Here is a 19,753-nt window from a genome sequence, read left to right as displayed (position 1 = left end):
GCATTGCCTAGCACGCGACCAAAATCTACCCAGGCGGAAATCCAAAATGAGGGTGGCAGTCTGTGCTTAGGTATCTCACTAAAAACTCGTTCCCGTTTGTCCCATATGATAGTGAGGGAATCATTAATGTTTTCATAAGGACAATATTGCCTTGATTTTCCAAGATTTACAATGATAGACAGAAAAATTTCACTTTTGACCCACATTTACTTCCAACATTTTCTTTTGAACCAGAAACAAAAATGATGTAAGTTTAAAACACATGACATCATCCACCCTTGTCAAATGTAATAGCATGATCATTTCAGTTGTAATGCCTTCTTATCCCAACATTACTTTGTTTCTTTGCTGCATTAGCGAACACTGAACTACTGCTCGTACTCTAAATATGACAATCAACCACAAAATTCCCTAAACCAGATAACATTAAACATAATCCAAAAAATCATGTAAGTCATCTGTCAATTCACGAGTTTGCTCACAGAGCACTTTGATTTTGATTTCTTGTAATTTTGTAGTTGCACGTAATATACTGTTATTACAGTTGAATTTCAATGTTAAACGTCAATAAATGCCTTCCTATAAAAACACCTGTTAGGCAATAGTTCCACATCCCTCCTCCTCTTATCGTACTATATTTAAAAGACGCCCGGGGCGTTAATTAGGTCGTTTACGCCCCATCTCTATGACAATCAATATGTTATCTAAGTGCTGTTTAATATCGACCTGTGAAATGGCTTCCTTTTTAAAGGGTTCAGTTTATTACAGTTTTTGAAATTGCGGTATGAGTAAAATCCCAACATTTCAATTGCTCCTTGACAGTTTTATTGACGAACGCTCTAGAAAATATTTATAAACATCAGTTTAACCGGCGAAGCTAAACCAAAGAGTCGAAAATAATATCTTTGTACGAAAACGAAAAAATTAATACATAATTAGGCCTCTTGCCTAAAAAGAAAGCGCCATCGATAAAATTTCATGAGATCAAACACTTTAATTATCTTTTTTATTATCTAAGAATTGTTTTCTGTTAAACAACGTTTTGAAGGATTTTAAATAGTGGATTTAACTATCTGTGAAGTCGTTCTTCACCACAGATGCACGTACTTGCAGAATTTCGAAAAGAACATTTATAAAAGTAGGAACCAATCAAAATGCGGGCATGACTCAGTGTATTATATGAATTATTATATCACATAATATAATCACATAATATATACAGGGGGTATGCATGCCGAGCCTTCGAGTGTTGATAATAATGCTTTCGGTTAATGTACAATTTCACCAGGAATTATTTTTTCGCTACAGGCAAAAAAATTTTGAAGTTAATAGCGATGAAAAGACTTGTTTCATGCATAGGAGTGGTCACTTTTCTCAACAGAGTTAATTAGCCAATGAAGTAATTTGGGACTGCCATTGGAGGAGCTGTCTTATTAATATTCTGCTGTTGATTTAATTTCACAAGGCTTGGATGCCTCTATTGTGGCTGGTTTAACTTTTCCCTAAGATCTAATTAGTATTTCTCCCCACTGAGTGTCAAAAATTTCTAAGTAAATAAGTCGGGAGAATTTTTCATATCAAGATAATGCCGTTGAGCTTTTAAGCATATGTGTTCTTATAACCTTTTTACAAGTAACATATTGGAATCACAGAGAAAATTTGAATGGGTTACTACCATTTTGACAAGTATGGAACCTTGGTACGCGCGGGTTTCGCGCGCGCTGCGATTTCCACCATTAAGGATTAATCATAAATGCAGCAAGTATAGCAAGTGCGGCCAAACATTTTCATACCCCAGCAGACGGAACCAAGTGACAAACGAGATAGACCAAGCGATCAGTGCGTAAAATATTGACTGTGCACACATAAAACGTCGATGCGGGCAGGTATGATAAAATAATTCGAAGTGCCGCTACAATTATTATCATATTATTATCATATTATTAGCAACTTTTTTTTTTTTAATTCGCCTGGTATCTTCGTTAGATAACAGCTGCTGCGATTGTGGGTGGCATCTGTGATCCTGGGTTTCAAAGAACACAGCTGTGCCAATGTAGACAATGATAACTATGTGAAGGAGAAAGACAGAGGTGTTTATAGTACTAGCAATCACCACCTTTAAGTTTTTATTTTGATCTAACACCAAATTCTTGTAACTATTATACAAGAAAATGTGTAGTAGTTAGAGGGGAGAATTAGCAACTAGATCTTGGGAGTTCAAGGGTTAACAGCGCTCAATAGCAATCGCGCGTGAATATAACTGATGTGATTTCACTGTACCCCTCAAAAATGGCTCGAAACAGTTTTGTTGGAACAAATCCTACAACAGTCCCAGCGATCGTAACCTTTACATATACCCCGAAAATCTGCTTAATATATTTGTAGAGATATCATACCATTATTGCAGGATAACTGGTGTGTTGTCGTCATAAAATAGTTGCAACGAAATGAACTGAAATTCTGCGAAAAGAAAAGCTTTATTTTTAACTATTTGCCATATAACTCTGAAAATGAGTTCAAATAACGAATTGTTGATAGAGACGTGACACCGTGTGTCCATGTGACTCAAAATAAATTCAGAAGTTCCTTTTTAAACCCTGATTATAAAAGTTACGAGCACTGATCAATCACAACCATGTCAAGCAACAGAGGCCAAATGTTTCATGCAAATCTTGATCCTCAACAACTTTGATCGTTGTTGTTCTTCATACCGTTCCTTTTTTGACTGGCTGTTCAGTCCAGTCCATTCCATACTTTCGTCGGATGGAAAAGCGCGTGTCAAGAACTGACCTATGGCGCTCTTGATAACCAACTCCGGCGTTTGACTCATCATACGAACGGGTTTGCGGCCGGGAACTTCGTCCTCATTTTTGGCTGCGACTTTTGAGTACATCAAGAGGAATTCTCGAAACATGTTCACTTGAGCTAAGGTTTTGGCTTCGTCTCTCTTACGCACAATTTCGGGACATGACATCGCGGAGACTTTGCGCAAGATTTTTCGCCTGGTTAAGTTTGGAACGTAACCCTTTGCGGTAGCTGGTCGAATGACTCTTGTCTCGTCCGTTTGCAGATCGACCTTGCGCCTTCTCAAAATTGGAGAGCTCAAGGTTCTCTGCGTCATTTGTGATACTGAACTTGTGCATGATCTTGCGGACGAAATACGCCTTGCAGATATTATTCCTTGCTCTTGGCGTGAGATTTTTCGAGAGCGTGTTCGATTTTGTCTTGAAGTTATTGGACCTTGGCATCTATCTACGCCCGAGGCAAACGTTGCTGCGCTCATTACTCTCTCTTGATTTACGGAAACTTTACGAGGAGTCGCCGATTTCACACTTCGGATTTCGCTGTTGTCCCCGACCTCTGCAACACTTATGCTTTCAGGTATTTGTTCTTCTTCGTATTTGTCAGCTCTCTCTTCAAGCGACTCGCCTATTTTGGGTTCAACATTAACCATTTCGTATCCTGATTCAGACTTGACAAATCTAACACTACTTTTTCTTCTTTTAATGATATTTTGTAGTGACTCTTTTAACTGTGGATCAGTAAATTGATTCAATACTTCCTTTTCGTCGCACGAAATCTCTTCGGGAAGCATTTTTCGCTCGCCGACTCCACTATTTTCTGGATCTGAGCAAGTACTTAGAAATATCTCTTCTTTGCAATTGGACATTTCGAATTCTATATTTGATCTACGCTCGCTGTCACTTTGTTCTCTTGAGCTTAAGTTTTCTGATACGTAAGCTTTCGACTGAGAATTCTTTCTGATAGTCATGTCGGAATTATCCTTACAACTGTTATCAATTGAAATAAGCGGAGTGGAAGTGGTCGTGTATCGGCTATAAACACTCGGCTTATTTTTTTGTGGGCGATTCAGCGTTGTGTGTTTTTTAGTGTTTAATGGAGTCTCTCGCGGTTCCTTCCTACAGTACTTTTTGTCTCTGTCAATTCTCTTGCTTCCTACTCCAGATACAACACTCGAAATTTTACCCGCAGAACATCCAAGCCTTCCTGCATCTGGTTTCTTTGACGTTAATTGACTATTCCTGTCACCAGTCTTGTGGCCTTCGATTTTCAACTGGCTTTGCAAACTTTTGCGCATAAAATTCATTTCATGAATTACTCCATGAGGGTCCTTTTTCGCTCCTGATGAAAAGACGTTATGTGTGTTTCCAACCTGGTTTAATGCCTCCAAAATGGCCGCTTTCTTCGCGGTGTTTGCAATCATCTTTTCACGGGCTAAGTTTAATCTGTCCACAACATTTCCCAATGTAATATTTTCATCCTGCAATTTACACTTTAAAGTGTTGGCAGGCCTTGGCTTCGTTTCCTTACCGTGTGATGTCATGATTTCCAGGAATTGAAATGGTTGAAGAGATTCTTTCGTAAACAGGACTGTTATTTGGAAATATTTATCATTGCCGTCTCGAGACTGAGTGTTAACTCTTTACTTTTCAAATTGTGTCAACCAACATTGATCTCAATCGATAAGTTCAGGTGTTGTAATTGAATGGTTTTTCTTTGTTGTCAGCTTTTACGTCGGTTGCTATACGCTTTGGAAAGGCATAGCAACTAATCTACATCAGCGCTGCAATTATCAAAACGCTTCCTTTTCAAACCAACGTAAATTCCTGACTCGAAAAACCGGATCTTAATCAAAGCTGCACGATTTCCCAGTCGTTACGTCTACGATAAATATTCAATGGCGAAGGAGTTGATGTAAAATTAGCTTCGCCCTTAAAGTGTTTCATCTAATTGAAGCTCATTTGCACTGTTTTTCTCTCGAACCGAAGATTAAGTCATTCAATTGTTCAGACATCGGATGGTTGTTTTCGTCTTTAATGCCTTTGTTATATATTTGCATTATTGGACAATGTGATTTTAGCATCGACGCCTTGAATGCTTTGTTTTCGCCCCAATTCTGGTTGAAAAGCTATTTACAGATGTTGAAACTTAGCATTGTTATAAACAGTTTTTATATACGCACTTGATCTTGCTTTTGAAAGTCTGTTTGAGAAGCTACTTTGCCTGCACTCATGGTTTGTGAAAATGCACGAGATTTTGACTGAATACGGCCCAAAGAAATTGCTTTTGACAAGTTTTTTGAAAAGTGATTTACAAGGTGTAACCGTTAAATAAACAATCGCAGTAATGACAACAACAAAGATGTCTTCGTCAGAGCAAATGGACTGACTTATTAATTTTCTTTTCAGTGACGTATGCCGATAAAAGTCGAAATAGCTCAGCAGTTTTCAAAATGGAGACTCTCCCGATTACTCCGTAAACTTTTTCAAAGTTAATCAGTTCATATTTTCTCTATGCCCTCTCAATTGGTAATAATAATAACACAGTCTATGTTCTCGGGTCCTTATATGTTTTGGGCCCTTCTTAGAGCTCATTTTAACCTCCGCCTAACGGCTCGGGGTATGATGACTCTGTGTCGGGAGGGTACACTCAAAACATGTTTATGCCCGCGAGCATAAACTCTCTCGTTTTATTACCTATAATTATAAATACCATAAATATTACCTTCGAGGACTAATTGTTTACGATATTGAAATGATGAGCTCCTCGGATTTTGGTCCGAATTTTCATTAAGCTCTCTTCTATTTGAAGAAATGCGGTACTTGTCGTTAGAACGATGCTCTGGACTTTTCATAAACTTGGATTTTAGAGCAGAACTGATCAAACCACGAAGCACGATTAACTTTTTATCGGAAAGCTTTCGTCACGATAAATTTTCACTACATGTGATTGATCTAGCTCTTTGCCACACATGGCAAAGCATCCGAACGGCAATCAGGAGGCTTGGGTTCGAATCGTCAATCGGGTTACTTTCATTTCGTTTCGTCACAAATGAATTTACATCTCTCCTCACGGCCAAGTCGTGTTCCTTGTTTAATGAGCGGACACTCGTGGCTGACAATTTTGTCTCCTTTATCCAGAAGTTTCAATAACTTTTTCCATAGGCGGCTACCGGTTTTGTTATAGGCGGCGGTGCAATCAGGCGAAACCCAAACACGGTACTGAGAGGCCTTACAGTCGGCGGTAGATTGCTAGTAAAGCTGGTGTTTCCTACTTTAATAACCCTTCGTTGGCCCTTTGTCCAACGAAGGGCCAAAGCTAGAAATGTCAGATTTGTAAACTCTTACAGTGGCAAATTTACATTATCAACTCAGTTGAGAGAACTAAATTATATTGCAATCACCGACACAGCACCACAGTTTCTTTAGAAACTTACCCCTTTATCTAGTAATGGCGTAGCTCACCATAGAGTTATCTATAGCACAGTGGCAGAGCATTGGGGTGCCAAGGCCGAAGATTAAGGTTCAATTCCACGTGAGAAACTCGGAAATTTTCTTGTCTCAGGTCCGTGTCAAAAACAGTTTTAGCTTTCTCTTTTCGAAGATCGCGCTTAGAATTTTTCAATCTTTCTTATCCCAGTTTTCAACAGATTTGGCCAAAATAGGTTCGAAAAGATCTTAGGACGCAATCAACCGCAATGACCAGCTTGCAAATTGTAAATAAACTGAGAAGTTTAAAGTTGTGGTTAAGTGTTTTGAAATGCCAACTTTTCCCTTTGTAAGAAACTGCCTCTTATTTACCCGTTACCTCGCTCGAGAACTAATGAATTGCTTCCGTTCTGTACAAGGCACTTTATTAACTGTCCAAGCCCTTTTGTTCGGAGAGCTTTGTACAAACAATAGTCGAAAAATCTCCAGAGTGATGCGTGTCAAGTTATGCAAACACGACTCACCATGTGTTTGTTTTCCGTCTGCCGTAGTAACGAGGAGTAAACAGTTTTTTACAATTTAGCAGTGGTTTTTAGAACTGGAGGAATATAGCTAACCTCAGTTTCTTCCTAAATTAAGGAATCTTTTGATCTAAGCTCGGTTGGAGTGGAAACTTTTCAAGATTCGTGTTACAGGCGTGTTTTAATTAATTGTTATTTCGCGTAGTTTGGTTTAAAAAATGTCATTTGACTTGCCGCAGTTTCAGCAAACTTTTGGGGAACAAGTGCGTGAAATGCGAGAGCCCAGTGAATGGATGGATCTTAAAAGCCGAGTTGAAGAGGAGAAATTCCGAAAATTAAGCGCCGACTTGGAAAGAAGACGAGTTCGAAGGTCTGTCTATTATGCCGAGGAAGAGAAAAGAGTTCTCAGGGAACTTGACAACTTACAGAGAGACCAATATCGATTTGAGCGCGAAAAACAACTCCGACTGAGGAATTCAATATCGTCCTTGTACGAAAAAGGGCATCCGGCGAACGGATCGCCAATAGAAGTTAATACTCAACTACCAATGGACCGAAAAGCATTTGGTGGGTCGGCGTCCCTTGCATTTGATCCTGCCGTTGAGAAGAAATCGCGATCTGCCAGAAAAGCAAGAAAAGAACATTCTGTGAGTTACAGCGCGACGGGAAAGGTATCAAAAAAATACTCATTGTTCAACAGGTTTCCTTTTATCGAGGAAGGAGATGTACAGCAATTTCACAAGTCCTGCAAGTCTGCTGCGAAGATCGAGTGTCGGCGATGGGGAGAGGCTTGGTTTTATGCTAAAAATGAGCAAGAGGTATTTGTGGATAGCAGAAAACGATGGACTGCTGTTTTACTGAAATCCGAAAGAGAAAGAATGAAAATTTTAAGTAAAAAAGGTGCGGCATTGATGGATTCTGAGACAGGCGTAAAAACCCACTGTGTCGGTGATGAAACAAAAATTTATGGAGATACTGAGACGGAAAGCGATACTAAAAAAAGACAAGGAAGTCTACCTCCTAGTTTTAAAGCGAGGAAAGAACAAAGTTATGACAAGAATAGAAGCGTAGAAATCAAGGGAAACAAAACATTAAACTTTTATGAAGCTTTTAGTCTTCCACAAGCACACACGTTCAACACTGGAGAGAGTTCCGTTGACGAGACAACGCGAAACACAGACAAGTCGATCTCTGAGGATTGTCAAGAAGTTAGCATCAATTCGCTGCAACTGATTGCAGGGGAAAAAGTGGTAAAATGGGCGAAGAAAAGTCGAAGTGTTTCTTCTGAGGAGAATAGGAAAAAATTAAAGGAAACCTCAGTGATTCCGATGCCTGCTATTCACGAACTTGTTCTAGAGGGAAAAAATTCAACTTCAGGAGAAAGTTCTAAAACCCTTCCCCGACGTAAACGAACCTTCTGTTTTTTGCCAAAGGTAACGAGGGAAACATGAAGTTTAAACTTCTTGAAAAAGGCGTTTGATTTTCCCTGTTATTTTATTTATCTTTGGCTAACAGGGGATTTTGAAAACTCTGAGATATTTCAGTGGTCTAACTGATAATTAAAAAACTTGACTGGCGTGTTTCGGGCGTACAAAGGAGTTATGACTGTATTCTTGGCTTTTATCTTTCTTTCGATTATTGATAGATACAGGTCAATTGATAGCTAACAGCAGCTCAAAATAAATGGGAAAATTTCCAAATATCTAAAAAGTTATCTGTGTGCGTCACAAAATTTAATGACATCGATTAAAATAAATATTTTTGTCGGAACTTACATAAGAAAGGGGTGGGTTTTAGTGCAAAGTTAATTGAAAAAAGTTTTTTCCCTAAGGTAATGTTTCTGTCAGTTTCGTGCTGGTTTGTTTGTTATTTATTTAGCGCTTTATTTCGCCAGTTCACTTACAGATGTAAACGAAGCGCATGTTAAGACACCTATTAACTTTCCATTCTTTTCAGTTTTCGGCTTCAAATTTTAATTAAAGATTTACATGCCTGGTTCGTAATGTATCTTGACGACGCACAGTTATTTTAATAGCTGAAATTAAGAGACGAAAATGGTACTTGAAATTCTGCAATTAGTTGTCGGAAGAAAAGAAACTGAATTGTTTAAAAGCACCTGCCACAGAGGGGGGCAAAAAAAGAAGAATAATCTACGTTTCCCAGTTCAAACTGAAGCAAGCTCCGAGTTTGCTAGAGAACTCGTTTGTGTACCGAGCTATAAACTTGGTTCCTGCTCATTTAGGGCATATAAATCGTGCAAACTGCTAGGATCACTGGCAGAGCACGCACCTGAAACTGAAACCGGAAAAACGTGGAATCTGTCTAAATCACACACCTGCCACTGAAATCGGTAAAACGTTGAATTTTGTCTAGAGCTTGCTAATATTTGGGTGTGCATATCATTAACAAGACCACGTTCAATTCAGCGAGCCAAGTGAGGCAGTGGTGCCATTCTAGACAAACTTTAAACTTTAAGGGAAAGGAAAGTAAGAATAAATACAAAACAAAACAATCGGCTACTGAAGTAACTGATTAAACGAAGAAGTGCGTCAAAATTCGTGTGTGAGTAATTTAGGCGGAATATGGTTCTTCTTTTCCACCTCACAAGGACATGAGCGTCGAATTTCTAGCATGCAGTCAGACCTACTCTCTTCTTCAATTAAACATTTTATTTGGCGAAGTAAGGTTCGAACCCTATTTCTCGATCAAATTTGCCGTGCCAAGTCTTAACTCAGGGATAAAATGACAAATATAGCTCACTTTTCTAACTGAGATTTTGACCAAATCTTACGTTGCCACAGCAAGAAGTTAAATTATTTTACTTTGCCTTGTTATAAATGAGTTTATGTATTTTCATTTGCAAAGTGCACAATGCAAGTGTTAAAAATCGATTGTAACCAATTTGAAAAAGGTTTAAATGGGCGTTTTCTATAAAGAAAGGTGAGGATTTAGGAAATTATCCTAACACATCACTCTCTTTAATTCAGCAAAAGGAAAACAAGACTTCAAATAATTTTTGCTTTCCATCAGGGATTGTTATGATAATTAGTTTTCTGCACTGGTGGCGCGATAAAAGTTTGTTTACGTCGATGACAGATTTCGGTGCATTAATTTTTTCCATTTGCATGGCCTTGTTCCCTTAAGGCGGAATATGGCAATTATTTTATTTTGGTTCTATCTTTACACTTAATTTTTGGCAATTCTCCATGTGAAAAAGCCTTTTGGTTGTTGCCCTACCTTTGAACCAATCATTTAAATTAATGTTCCGAAACTCTGATATAAAAACAAATCTCAATTTATGTATTTTCTTCAGACTGTCATTTCTTTACCAGAGCACATATTGATGTATTCTTACTGTGCTTATGGCTCGTGTTCCTCACAGCTTTTATAGACTTAAGTGACGTTTGCGTTCAATTTGGCTTCGTCGAACGAGATTATGATCTGGAGGCTGTTCAGCTTGATATGAATATTTCGATAGGTGGTAACCTAAATTGGTCATTTGCCGTCGATGATTGATGTTAAGATAACAGAACAATGGGAAGGGAAAATGTTCATTGAAGCAGCTGTTCTTGCGGTTTGTTTCACGAACTGTTTCAACGACACTCTTTGCGGTGACTTTCTGCATCCACGTGTCCTTACACACATATCCGTGTCGATCCGTGGAACGTTCTGAATCAGCGTGAACGTGCGTTACTGGAAAAAGCGTTGAACGTAATACGAACCTCACACAATACAGGGAATGTTACGGTTTGTTTGATTATCGCCTAGGGCGGGTTGAATAAAGCATTCCGACCACAAACCAATCAGATTCTAGAAAGTGCGGAGAAAATGGGGAGGTCGCGAAATTCAAATACGTGCTATGAGTGGTACGAGATGTTAATGACAGTGTGAGTAGCGTTCTGAAAGCGCTCTACAAAGATTAGCTTTTTTTAATATTGTGAACGCATTGCAGCAAAAATGGACTACCGAGCTAATTGTTTAAGTATCTTTAACGTCAAGTGGTAAATTTTGAGTACACAGAAAATATATCAAATAAGAAAATTAAAGAGATTCTATGATCAGTTTTACCTGATAATAAGCTGAACTATTTCCTTTAAGATATTGGACTTTTCGAATTAAGTTTCTTATCAAAAATATCGTATTTTTGTTGAGCTTTTTGAATTATTTTACTTTGAAAACGTTGAAATTTCAAAATAGCCCGAGAATTTAAGCGTCATTCGTTTAAATATACCATGGTTTTAGCTTGAAGCATTTCAAAGGGGTTTGTTGTGATATTGTTGTGACTTGTTTGGATAAAAAACAAAATGAACCAAATACATTAAATATGATTTTTCATTTATTTTCATTTTAAGTTGCTTACGGGCGTATTTTTGCATTCATATACCTCTCTTATGAAATTTTCTGCAGCCCTTTTGTAAGTTTCTCATGTAAATATTTTAGTCCTCCCCGCTAAAGGAATATATTTAATACAAGTGGTAAAATGTAAGAAAAGTTTTTAATGGCGCACGCTGACTGCGTTGAAGCGCCGAGCTGGACCAGCTTACAGATTAAAGTTTCTGTCTCGCTTTCAATCTTTGTTGTTTCGCGGTTGTCATAATAATGAGAGGCATTAAATTGTTCTTCAGCGACAGGGGAGGTTGCAGTTCTTTCCTGCAGAGTTCCACCTTTGTCATGATTGTGAATTAATTTGTGATATCTCATCTAAAGCGGACCAAAGTGAAAAAGCTTATTTTTCTCAATATCCGCCAGAATGCCTACCGGCACAGGCGAAAGTATCCGCATTTGACTCCCCTTTTTAATTGTATCCTCTAGCAAGCCGAAACTGTCTCGAGTATCTCCTATAAACTTTATTTGCTTTGGAAATAACAAAAATAATTACGAACTGCGGGATATAGAGGTTGTACCCAGAAATTACAATTTTTTGAATCACGAGCGTTTGGTTTGTAAAACTTGTCACATCGAGAAAAAGATATCTTAGCTAATTGAAGACATGGTCCTTTTTTATGTATTGCCATCTCTGGCTCCGAAATATTTTAAGTTTAGCTTTAGAGACTATATTGATTCTTAAATGTACTAGCGAGACGGTTTTTTTGAACTTTTTTCGGCATCAGACTTGGCGTTAGTTCACTTTCCAATCCGAATCTGTGTCCTCCACTATGTCAATATATTCGCTTACTCATGATAGTTTGTCACCAGGTTAAAAGGAGGCAAAGTGAAACCAACCCTAAAATTATTCCGTTCGCATGGTGTCTGCTCCATGATTAAGAGAACCGCATTTTGCATCTTTTAATTGATGTAAGAAGCGTAGACTCGCTCTGCGTTTACCTTATCTTCGTCACTATCATAACATTCGCTTCGGCTACATGAAGTTCTGGATGCAAATTCTTGATCATTTTTAAAGTCATCTTCGTTTTCTAATGGAGTAGGATTTGTCGGTCTTTCCAAAGCGTCCTCAGTCGCCGAAAAAATCAACTCGTTACATTCCCCCGTGCTTCTCGAGCGGATGCGCGGGTTCGTTTCCGTGCTACTGCTACGACTCGGAGCTACACGTCCGTACGACGCGCGTGGCCTCTCGCGATCTCGAGGCCGAGCGATTTTTGGCGTGCTGTATATGTCTGGAACTTTTGGCTTGCCGCCGAGTGATGCAGGTTCCTCGAGCGCACGACATTCCTTTCCTTTCAAAAGCGTCGGCCTGCTCAGAACAATGTCGTCCCCCGGCCTGTGTTTTCGCTGGCTCCTGTGTGGGTCAAATTGATCCAAAGAATCCAGCATTTTGCCATTCAGTGGAGGGAGTCTTTTCAGCTTGTCACTGTTAATATTCAGAACCGGATTTGCTGGAGTTTTAAGCAGTCTTTCTTGCTCAATAATCAGCCTTAACACTGCAGTTGATTCTTCGTCATTAAATTTGCTCCGCGGTGGAATTCTACGATAGTTATCAGTTGTATTTTCCATCCTTCATCCGTTTTGTTTTATCACTCATTGCCAGTAAATTTTATTCATGTCGTTCTTTAGCCTGTGAAAGGAAAAATCTTTTTAATGTCAAGATGGTTGAAATATTGACAACCTTACGCCAGCAATTAACACTAATATTTTCTCGTGAAATAAAAAATAAGGAACTACTGAACCAATTTCCATATTTTCAAAATAAGTGTCAGTTAAAGATACCGAAGAACACAAAGTAAAAAACATGTTTTCTTCGTTCTGTGTAAAACTGTCTTATAGACTATAACCTTGCCATCATGTTTCTGTATGGCCCAAAGACAAGTTGAAAATGAAGGCAATTATAACCTCAGAAAATACCTGTCAAGTTAAGCTTATGCTTCTGAAGACGAAATTGGCGGATGAATTAAAAACGTGATGGTGACATTTCGAAGAGGATCTCGAGCACCGGTTTTATTAACACAAGAAATCCGCGGCTATGTGACCGAATTCGAGATGTGTAGTTTTAGTTGCTGTGAAAAGCGTCTCTTGAATGTTACATATCCTTGCTGGCGAATCGACTTTTGTGTGTCTATGGCAATTAGTTTTTCATTTACGCTGCATTCTTTGTCACGTTAATTAGGTGCAAAAAAACTCACCATGTTCAACGCTGTATGCTATTATGATCGAGACTGATCAACTTGACTCTGGATAGGATTCCCCTTTTACCATCATAAGCACTTACTGATAAAAGACGACATTTCTGCCGCTAGATATCATAATGGAATGACTCCTTCGATGTATGCGCTTCTTTAAGGGATCCCCGCAATGTTTTCAAAAACAAGCATACTGCGGACAGGTGCAGGAAAGGCGCCACACTGTTTTTCTTACTAGTAACCATAGCGACAAAACAATGAGTCGCCGCTTTTTCCTCACAGAACTCAAAATTTGATCAGATTTTTAGCTTTTCGATAGCTGCAAAAGAGTTTTGTTACCACCATCGGGGGTGAAAATAAAGTGGGACCTGGCGCTGATTTTTACTGTTTTCGAGCGCTCAAAGGCAAGATACTTATGTGATGTGAGAGATTTGCAAAATTCAATTTCTCTCTTATGTCAAGTTTGTGTCAGCTATTGTAAACAACTTACGCAGCTACACAAATTTTGTATTTCTCGATTGATTGTTTGATGGTTAGTATAGCCTCTAACCATTAATTAAGTTCATGAAAGGGGTAAGGTAGTTGGAAAAGTAGATTTGAAAACCGTTAATTTAAAGGACAAGTTTCCCATGCATAGTTTTGTCATCTGGCATGTAATTTTCTGCTTCTTTAAAATCGCATCAACTAAAATCATATATTTTGGGAGCAATTACTGGATTACCATAAACGCTTTGTTTATCCTGAAGATTTTAAAATTTTTTTAATTCATTCCTTGTGTGAATTTCTGACGAGATTTCGCTTGAATAAAAATAGAACCTGCCGTGAAAGACTGAATTCTCAGAAAATGATCATGTTTCCGGAAAGAAATGCATTTGAGAAGGATCCAATTTCACTTTATGTCTGAATGGATTGTCTTTCCCTTCTGACAAGTTTCGCAAAAGTGGTAAATGTATATGTGTTTTAAAATAAAATTTGCTAAAAATTAGTTAAAAAAACCCCTGCTAAGGCACTTCCGTCACATAATTTTACCGTCGCGCTGTATGTTGAACAACTTTTCTGGAAGGTTCGAGGTTATTGCGAAATAGAACTTCTCCACAGGACATTGATATATTTCCCGTTGGCAAGGTTAAAAAAGAAAAGCAAAACAAACTAGTGGACTCCTTACCTTCAATAGACTGAGTAAATCAACAATTAGATTGAGCAGCGTGTTGGGAAAATTTTCATAACGTTCCGTCGCCAGCTTCGCAACTCCGCTGCTTCCACTTAAAAATTTCGGAAGACACTCCAAGAATCGGCGACTATTTTAATCTCGAATTGAAAGTTTAGTATGAATACTGTACAAAGGCTTTCCGGCACTATCTGATATCAAGGTCTGACTCCCGAGTTTGTATACGCACCTCTAGAAAGAGCCTCACTTAAGCAGGATTGGCTTCGAACTACATCTACAGTCAAACAAAACTATTTCATTGTTAGTTGTTTTGAAGTTTCTTTTGTTTCCACGGTATTAAGCGCTCAAGATTCAACTTCTTTTTGCCAATTTGATAGCTTACACGTAACTGAAGCGTTGGTTCTGGAAACTATTAAAAAAAGCGGAAAAGTGATATATTCAAAGATTGCGTACATCGCCCCTGGGGTTGCTTTAGAGATCTGAATACATCCGTGAGGAGAATATACACAACATTACCAGCACTCATGAGCTAAAATGTTTTACGAGATAGAGTCGAGTTTGTAATTAAACTTTGGTCAACAACTTTTTTTTTTTACAAATTTTGGTCAATACGCCATTTTATCGCCTGCCAAGAAATACACAGAAAGGCGTTGAACTGAAGTACCTTCTGAAAGTTAAGTGTATCGTAGAATAAAGAAAATTAATTTGTTCACAAGAAGACCTGTTATCATAACTGCTGCAGGTTATTTTTTTCCCAATGTTCAAATTATTGGTTTTTGTCAAAGTTGCATAGATATAAAATATTTACAATGTTTTTTTGAGATATCTTTTGGTAACTTTTCTGTTCTTTTAACATCGGGTAAGCCTTACCGCAGTCTTTCGTTTAATTTAGATTTTCAGATAGTTGCATGCCGCTTATTTAGTCTATCTTCAGGAAAAACATAGCTTTAGGCTAAGTTTTTCGATTGGAATCATTTAAGTGTACTTTCAAGGGTATTTAGATTGTCCAATCGTAATTCAAAGCACGAAAATCCCTGCTGAAAAATGGTGATATTTTTTTACTCTCACTTAGGATAAAATTCGCTGTCGGTCATTAAGTGGGAGCCTGCGGTTAATGAGTGAACGTGCGCGGTGCCCATATTTTTCTCTTGCTTAAATTTACAACTACGTTCGTTTGCAGAATGGATTATAACGAACAGCAGTGGCCGGCAGAATTTAGTTTGTTCCCCAAGAGGCCACCCATGCGCGGTGGTTACCACAAAGTCAAAATAGTGATAGGGGCAAAGACAAGGGGTGGATTGTTTTAAATTTCTTTCAAACGGAAAATTTATGAATCTTTTCGTTTTAAATGTAAACCTAAGCCACTAATATTGAGTGAAATTTAAAAACAAGAAAGGTTATTTGAATAATAGACAATGAGTTTACATATCATGGAGGAAGGAACCAATTCATTTTCTTTTTTTTTTTTGAAGAGAAATCGCTTTTGAGATTTAACATTTGTTTGAAAAGAAAGAGAATACATTTGGTGAAACAATTACGTTTTTCTTAGTCCAGAGTTTAAATCGTATAAAGCGCAATAGCTAACTAGATATGTTTCCGTTGTTATAGAATGCAAATGTATACCTTATGGTATGCGTTGATGTCTGTGGCACGGAAAGCTCTGAAAATACGTTTTTTAGGTCGATGTTTCGAGCCTGAAAACCCACCTTGACCGGTGCTCTAATTTTTATGAAAATTGTCCCTTTTTTTAAATAAACTTTATCTCGAGGCCGTTATACATAACGCAAAAAGTCGACGAATAAACTGTTCAATTTCTTGTAAAAATGAATGTGGCATCTTAGAGACACTATTGACGAAAAAAACTATTATTTCTTTGTCAATGAAACATCTTAACTTCTAATCAGTAAGATAAAGTATGTGTGGCAAAGTATTGAAATAAAAGTAAATTCAAGAAATTCCTCAGCTTACCTTAAACAATTCCAAGAGAACTATGTTTCAGCGGACATAAATAAAACCTCCTGAGAGAATTTATTCATTCGCTAAGACCAATCTATCGTTAAATAATTCATGTTGTATTTTCCGTGTCGAGTATGAAACATTAACTCGTATGTTCTAGACGTCAGAAGAGGTCATTAGTAGTGGAAAATCCATTAATTCAGACCTATGTTTATAAATAAAGCGAGGAAATAAGAGCCTCCCTAATGGGCCATCTTTCATTCGGTGACTTCTTGGCGCCAAACCAATAACAAAAACTACTCATGCTGCTCCTTTTTAAGGTTGAAAAAAGGAATATATAATAAAGGATTACAAAAAAAGGCAGACACGGTTTCATCACAGGTGGATGAAATTATAATTGAGTATGCTGGAAAATAGCAATTAGAAATGTTTTGACAACTGGTATGATAATTTGATAAAAGGCATTTTATAGCGGCTAAATTTAACAGCGTTATTTAATCAGCCTCATGAAAATTGTGTAGGAATAACGTTTCTTTTCACGCGGATGAGTTATGAATGTAGTCTCTAATAACTTTATCAACCAAATAGTTCAGACATTATCAAGAGTATTTCATCTGCTTTTGGACATTACCTATACAACCGAAAGACAGAGCAAAATTGAAACTTCTCGCTACTAAAATTTGTTTTATTCCTCTCCATTGCAACTCAAAATTAGTAAGGAATTGTTGTGCTAGAAATAAATTTTTTCATATTTACACGTGAAAAGGTCATATATTATTCCAAAATTGTAAAATATTTCCTTATCATCAGTTGCTAATAAATTCAGTACGTTACCCCTCATATCGTCACGATTCACCCCTCTTTTGCCTCCAAGAGAAGGCTTATTTAACTTCTATAAAATTATAGGCTGTTTCAATTTCGAAAACTGAACTTCCATAAAGCGTAGTTTAGTGTGGTCGATCTATTGATGCTGACCGAAAGGAAAGTGGGCTCAGGTGTAAATGCTTCGTCAATTCATTGTGACATCGTGTATCGCGTACTTGAATCAGTTGAAGGAAATAATATCTGGCGTCCAGAACATAACTCGTACACCGTTGAAACTGGCTTTGATTAACTTCTTACTACCGAGCGTGAGGGCCCTACTGGGGAATATCGTCCCGAAGTTCTTGGCAGTACGGACCGAGCGGAGCTAGGTCCTTACAGAAGCGACCGAGGGTCAACTTTCCCTTGGTACGAATCGAGCAAGCGAGGTTAGTAAGTAGTAATATATGGCACTCGGACCAAAATTGTTTATAGTATATTCCGGCTTTTGCCACCAAAAATACACAGCACAGGACCGTTTCCGTGAAAACGGCCCGTATGCCAAAAAACAGACCGAACTGAACCAATCAGTACGCTCGGATTTACCTCAAGACTACCTTGCCAGGTAATAATTTGACTAATTGTATAGCGAATGTTTGAAAGAGTTATATATGGGAAATGGTTACTCACTCGTCCATGATAGCACGTAACAACCATTAAGAAGGCTTACCAGATTTGATTTCATTTTATAGCGAGCGCTTGAATGACTTAATGGGAAATTGTCAGTCACTTGTCCATTACTTATGTTTTGCATCGCTAAACAACAGCCTTATTTTGCATCTGTGCATGAAGCCAGCTGCACGTCTTCGACTTCTTTACAGATTTGGACTCGCATGTGGGTAACAATGGATTCGTTCATTTTCGCTTCGCAAACGCATTTAAAACTTTTCAATCAGATAAGATTACTTATTACTCATGATATTTAATCTATAAATGACGGATTTATTGATAAGAGTTTCTTTGTTCAGTCTTTGTGGAACAGATTATTAAGCAAGAGTTTAAACTAATTGCTAATGTTGTCAACATAACAATTCTAACAGCGACTAATCAAAACCTTGTAATAAAAGGTTTTAAGTATCGTTCATTTTTGCATCATTAACTGGAAAAATTTAAAAGTTGTAAATGAAGATGGTGAATTTAAGCCTGGTTATTTTAAATAAAATAAGATGATATTCAGTGAATATGCTCTAAATTTTTTGACTCTGAATTAAGCGCTCGCTGACCTTGCAACTTCAAGTCACCATGAATTTTTTTCCCTAGGTTTAAACGGCACTATTGATTAATAGTTTTTTGCTTATCGTTGTTAGGCTCTTTAAAATCACTTTCCAACTCTTTTCTCTAGACAGCAGTTCATCCCTACTACCTCCATATCGTTATTTTATAGATAAGGGTGGCGATCACAAAGCATGAGCGTTGCTTCAAAATTTTAGAAGTTCACCGGTTCGCATAGAATTACCATAGAATTTACATGACTATCCATCGTTCATCTAACACTCAATTCGCTTCCTACTTGGCACCGAAAAAACCGTTTTAAGAAACTTGGTAAAGAGACGAAATTTTTGATACTCACAATGGTGAGTATGACTTCTCTTTATCGGATAGCCGTGAAAGTCCTCCAAAAATTACTAGATTTCCGAGCAAGCTTTTCTTGATTTGTCGTCCATGTAGACAATTCTCGTAAGTAAGCGCTGCCTTAACCAGAAGAAAACAAAGTTTAACCACCGCCTCTGATGTACACCTGTACTATGTGATTAAAGTTAATCCATTTGTTGGGATACCTCGTAAGATTTTGTTGCAACTTCATTACAATTTTTGCGGGCGTTTTTGCGGTGGCAACGAAGTAAATATTTCGAATTTCTTTGAAACAAAACAGTGATCGCGTATTTGTTTCCCAAAGTATTTCAAGTCTCTATTATAACGTTTAAACCTTTCACCACTTGTGAATTTGTTTTCTACCGATAACGAGTGCATTTAATAACGTGGATAAATTCCAAAATTTAATTTTAATTATTTCCTCTATGACACACCTTAGTGTTAGGTTGTCGTACTGGTGTCACTTCCCTACCCTGACTTGTTAACACTTCCCTTTTCTGTTTGTTCGGATGGTTGAATTAATAATAGTGTCAACAAAGTAGATTGCTTTTCGATAGATATTCACTATGCAGGTAACAGTGGGGGTAGCCAAGGAAACCGCCTAAAAAGTTACACCCTTCAAATCTAATAGAACAATGGTTTTCGGGAACATTTTTTTGTCAGTACTCCAACTCGCCGCGCATCATAATCAAATCGGCTATTTTTTTTTTTTCGCACTGTCTGCTGTTAAAATATTTTTTCTTTGGAAGTCATATTGGGAACCATTCGAACACTGTCTTTCACGTCTTTTATTTGTCCGCTTAAGACGGTTATGTTACGTATATATGCTGATATTTTTTATCGAGTTTT

General features: G+C 37.7%; 3 protein-coding genes across 6 annotated transcripts; 1 reads left to right on the top strand and 2 right to left on the bottom strand.

Moving 5' to 3' along the window:
• Nucleotides 1-2,638: 2,638 nt before the first annotated feature.
• On the bottom strand, nt 2,639-4,345 carry LOC131796632 (uncharacterized). The gene has a single exon (XM_059114223.2). It carries the CDS (start codon nt 4,343-4,345, stop codon nt 2,639-2,641), a length of 1,707 nt encoding a protein of 568 aa, XP_058970206.2.
• A 2,624-nt stretch (nt 4,346-6,969) lies between these two features.
• On the top strand, nt 6,970-8,202 carry LOC131796633 (uncharacterized). The gene has a single exon (XM_059114224.2). The coding sequence runs from the start codon at nt 6,970-6,972 to the stop codon at nt 8,200-8,202; it is 1,233 nt and encodes a 410-aa protein (XP_058970207.2).
• A 2,867-nt stretch (nt 8,203-11,069) lies between these two features.
• Nucleotides 11,070-16,575, bottom strand: LOC131796648 (uncharacterized). 4 transcript variants are annotated; one of them, XM_059114244.2, is made up of 2 exons: nt 16,463-16,575; nt 11,070-12,764 (listed from the first exon to the last, which is right to left on the bottom strand). In XM_059114244.2, exon 2 carries the CDS (start codon nt 12,701-12,703, stop codon nt 12,038-12,040), a length of 666 nt encoding a protein of 221 aa, XP_058970227.1. In that variant the 5' UTR covers nt 12,704-12,764; nt 16,463-16,575; the 3' UTR covers nt 11,070-12,037. The 4 variants fall into 4 exon arrangements, with proteins under 4 accessions (XP_058970227.1, XP_058970226.1, XP_058970223.1 ...); XM_059114243.2 differs by lacking the exon at nt 16,463-16,575 and adding an exon at nt 14,492-14,789; XM_059114240.2 differs by lacking the exon at nt 16,463-16,575 and adding an exon at nt 13,330-13,542.
• Nucleotides 16,576-19,753: the final 3,178 nt, after the last annotated feature.

The sequence above is a fragment of the Pocillopora verrucosa genome, chromosome 7 (assembly GCF_036669915.1).
Source record: "Pocillopora verrucosa isolate sample1 chromosome 7, ASM3666991v2, whole genome shotgun sequence".
Lineage (NCBI taxonomy): Eukaryota > Metazoa > Cnidaria > Anthozoa > Scleractinia > Pocilloporidae > Pocillopora > Pocillopora verrucosa.
This window is presented reverse-complemented; position numbering and strand designations above follow the sequence as displayed.